The following is a 3,469-nucleotide window of genomic DNA, read 5'->3' as shown; positions in this document are numbered from 1 at the left end:
TGTTGTAGGGACTGTTGTAGTAGTCGTTGTTGTAGGGACTGTTGTAGTAGTCATTGTTGTAGGGACTGGTGTAGTAGGCGTTGTTGTAGGGACTGTTGTAGTAGTCGTTGTTGTAGGGACTGTTGTAGTAGTCATTGTTGTAGGGACTGTTGTAGGGACTGTTGTAGTAGTCGCTGTTAGAGGGACTGTTGTAGTTTTCAGCTATGGGAGCCTGCTGTTGTGCAAAAAGGCTGACTGCTGACAGAGCACTAAAAAGGTACAAGTGCTGCTCAGGGAACCCATTAGGGGACACCCTGTTAGTCAGGAACTGCCCCCAGTTAAGTTTGTGGCCTAGACTAGCAGATGTTGTGTGTGTTTTATATTATGGACTTGATGTGCAAAGTGCGCCTGCATTTAAACTGTGTTAGTTTGCTGCCTTGCTGAATAAAAGTGCAGGACAATCCTGCTTGGACTGTTTCTGGGTGTCTCATATATGGTTTTGCATTGCCAGAACCATTAAAAAAAAAAAATATATATATATACACACACTGCGTGGCCAGATTATTATGACCACCTGACGTTTGTAGGCAAATTAGCTATAATTTCGTGCTGAAGTTGCTAGAGGGCCAGACCATTATAAATAGGGAAGCAGGTTGTTTACCACGACTTATATATATATATATATATGTATATATATATATATATATATATCATTTTGTACAACATATACACTTAAAAATCACAACTAAAATAAAACTAACCCAAAAATATAATACAAATTATAAAAGATTATAACAGATATTGAAATTTTAAAAGCAGATATATTCAAATATATCAAATACAATGTCTTCAAACGGAAAGAACATTTTCCACTGCTGACTTCCAAAACTATCTAACTTGCTATAGGTGGAAATACATTTAGCTCTATTCTATTATTTTAAGTATTAATTTAGCTCTATTCAATTAATCAGGATATTTAAAGTCAGCCAGGTGGCCATGGTCTAATATGAGTTTTCCCTGTAATGAAAGTAACCCTTGTTACTTATAAATGTTTTACTTACCGGATTGACAGTGTACTTTATAACCCGCATGGAAAAGCTGCTTGTGTTGTCCAATCTTTAAATGAAGGCACTGATGCTCCAATATTGCTTATAAGGTATATAGAACACTAATATAGCTGCTCAACTGGCTCGCCCAGATGTTTGTAAGTGATCAGACAAGGAAATTAGAATTAACATTAATAATGGTTTCGGATTCTATTGATAGTTCTGTACAACTCAGCGTAGTCCATGTTATATGTTTTGGAAGATTTTCCTCACAGTGCCAGACCAATACTGAGAATTGATTAATCATACATGAATATGTTTAATTAAGACATATTTCATTATCCATAGGTATTTTTCGTTTTAATTTGGTTAAAAATAGTTCATAAACTAAATAAATAAATTTACATTTGTTTGGTAGGCATCATGATAGTTAGGTTAAAAAACAAACCTGAAGCTGATCCAGACGGAAGCAACAAATCTTATAAAGCGTAGTAGAGTCCAATTTGCTCTAACAGGGAAAGAACATGCTTGAGTAATCCTCGAAGGCAATTATATGCTCTCTGGATCAATGTTGTTCAACGTGAATTCTTACAAAGAAAAAAATATCTGTTTATATTTTACTCAGTTAGAAACTCATTCAAGTGTCACTAAACCTTTCTTAAAAAAACAATGATCCACTTATACATATTAGCCAGTACTCACATTTTACATTTTATAAATGTATTTTACTATGTGCATTATCAGCTGACCCTGCCTATCTAATTCCCGCAGTTCCCAAACCTCCGGCTTTAGCTCTGAGAAGTACCCATATAGTCATGGTCACTTGCACTGCTCAATTTAGACTACATCTCCCTATACAACTGGTGCCAGCATACAGTACTTCGCATGCCTGCCCACCAATACAGGTAGCCGTGTGCATATGCAAGTTTCTTTGTAGTTCCCATCGGCTACGCGCAGAGGAAGGTGACCTTATTACACACGCCTTGAGTCTATGTCGGGGTAATGTAGCGAGCCTCAAAAGGGAAGTGTAAGGCAATGCTGTTAAAGTGACACTAAACTCAGGCGGGGAAATCTTAAAAATGTATTCAAGCACCTAAACTATTAACAAAAACGTACCTTACGTGTACATCACTTCATTTGCCTGGAGTTCAGCATTGACTTATGTGTTTATATTATTAGGAGATTGGGGGGCGGAGCTTGCCAATGGCCGCGGCTGGACGTGTTTGTCCTTAGCTCCGCTGCAGTGAACTGGGCATCGTACTGAAAAGTGCCACCACCGGCCGTCCCACCGCTCACAATGGGATCCAAACGGGGTAAGAAATCCCAGGGCTCCAAACCGGACCGCTCGCGGAATCCGAGAGCCGCGATTAACAGCTTCTTTGCGGCTCCGGTAACCACGCGAGCGGCCGGCTCTGCAGGCCGCATGGCGGAGACACGTGGGGACTCCCCGGCTTCCCCAGACTCACATACATCACAGCCGCCTGGTCTGTCGCCCGCTCTGGCCGATCGGGAGGCCACATCTGATGAGGACTCTGTCCCAGGTGGCTCCCCTGGTGACATGCGACACCTGCTGGATCACCTCCCCTCTAAGAGGGACATGGAGACGCTATTTGCCCGCTTTGAGCGCGTCCATAGAGCAGATGTGGCGGATGAAATGGAATGTGAATACATGCAGTGGGACTAGGTGGATGACCGGACGTGTTTGTATTATGTTCCAGTGTTCTTGTATTTTTGTATTTTTGTACTTTGTCTATTGCAAAATTGAAATAAAATCTTATTATTTTAAAAAAAATATTATTAGGAGATTTAGGAATAACTGTACTGGCAGCATTTCCAGATTCCGCTTGTCAGTATCTAATCTGCAGCATTAATTGTGGGCGTGTTTGCTGTGCCTCAGTTAACACTTTTTTTGTTTGTTGAGGATAATACCAGCAGCCGACAAGCATTGCCCTGGACATGATTAGAAGCAGAGATGCACCGATGCCGTTTTTTCGGTATTGAGTACAAGTACAGATATTTTTTTTGGTACTCGCCAATACCGAATACCTTTACCGGAAGTCCCATTAAGGAAGCTGGGCGATGTGTAATGACTCACCACCCTTCTTCCTGATTAGCCAGGAGGCTGGCACCATCCTGCCTCGTCACCGGCTTTCTGGCCAATCAGGAAGCCGGGGGGCGGTTAATGACTCACCGCCCGGCTTCCTGATTGGCCAGGAAGCCAGCTCGATGCTTATCTTGATAACCCGAAGTTATCGGGATAAGCATCGGGAGCATTTCGGTGAGTATGAATACTCTCCCAAATACTCGGTATCTGTGCCGATACTGACAATAGTATTGGTATCGGTGCAGCCCTGATTACAAGTCTTCATGAGCAGGCCTTGTGAGTTGTTAGCTTTTCTGCCAATTTGTGTAAAAAAAGATGCAGTCTAGGCATAGGCACCATC

General features: G+C 41.7%; 1 protein-coding gene across 1 annotated transcript in view; it reads right to left on the bottom strand.

Annotated features, from left to right (window-relative positions):
* Positions 1-2,450, bottom strand: part of LOC108798507 (probable serine/threonine-protein kinase clkA) — an 18,795-nt gene extending 16,345 nt beyond the window's left edge. Inside the window, exon 1 of the mRNA XM_018570268.1 lies at positions 2,227-2,450. Within this exon, the coding sequence (XP_018425770.1) occupies positions 2,227-2,450 (224 nt within the window). The remainder of the gene's footprint in view (positions 1-2,226) is intronic.
* Between the last annotated feature and the right edge of the window lie 1,019 nt (positions 2,451-3,469).

This window comes from Nanorana parkeri, unplaced genomic scaffold (assembly GCF_000935625.1).
Source record: "Nanorana parkeri isolate BGI_ZX_2015 unplaced genomic scaffold, ASM93562v1 scaffold1492, whole genome shotgun sequence".
In the NCBI taxonomy this organism is placed as follows: Eukaryota; Metazoa; Chordata; class Amphibia; order Anura; family Dicroglossidae; genus Nanorana; species Nanorana parkeri.
This window is presented reverse-complemented; position numbering and strand designations above follow the sequence as displayed.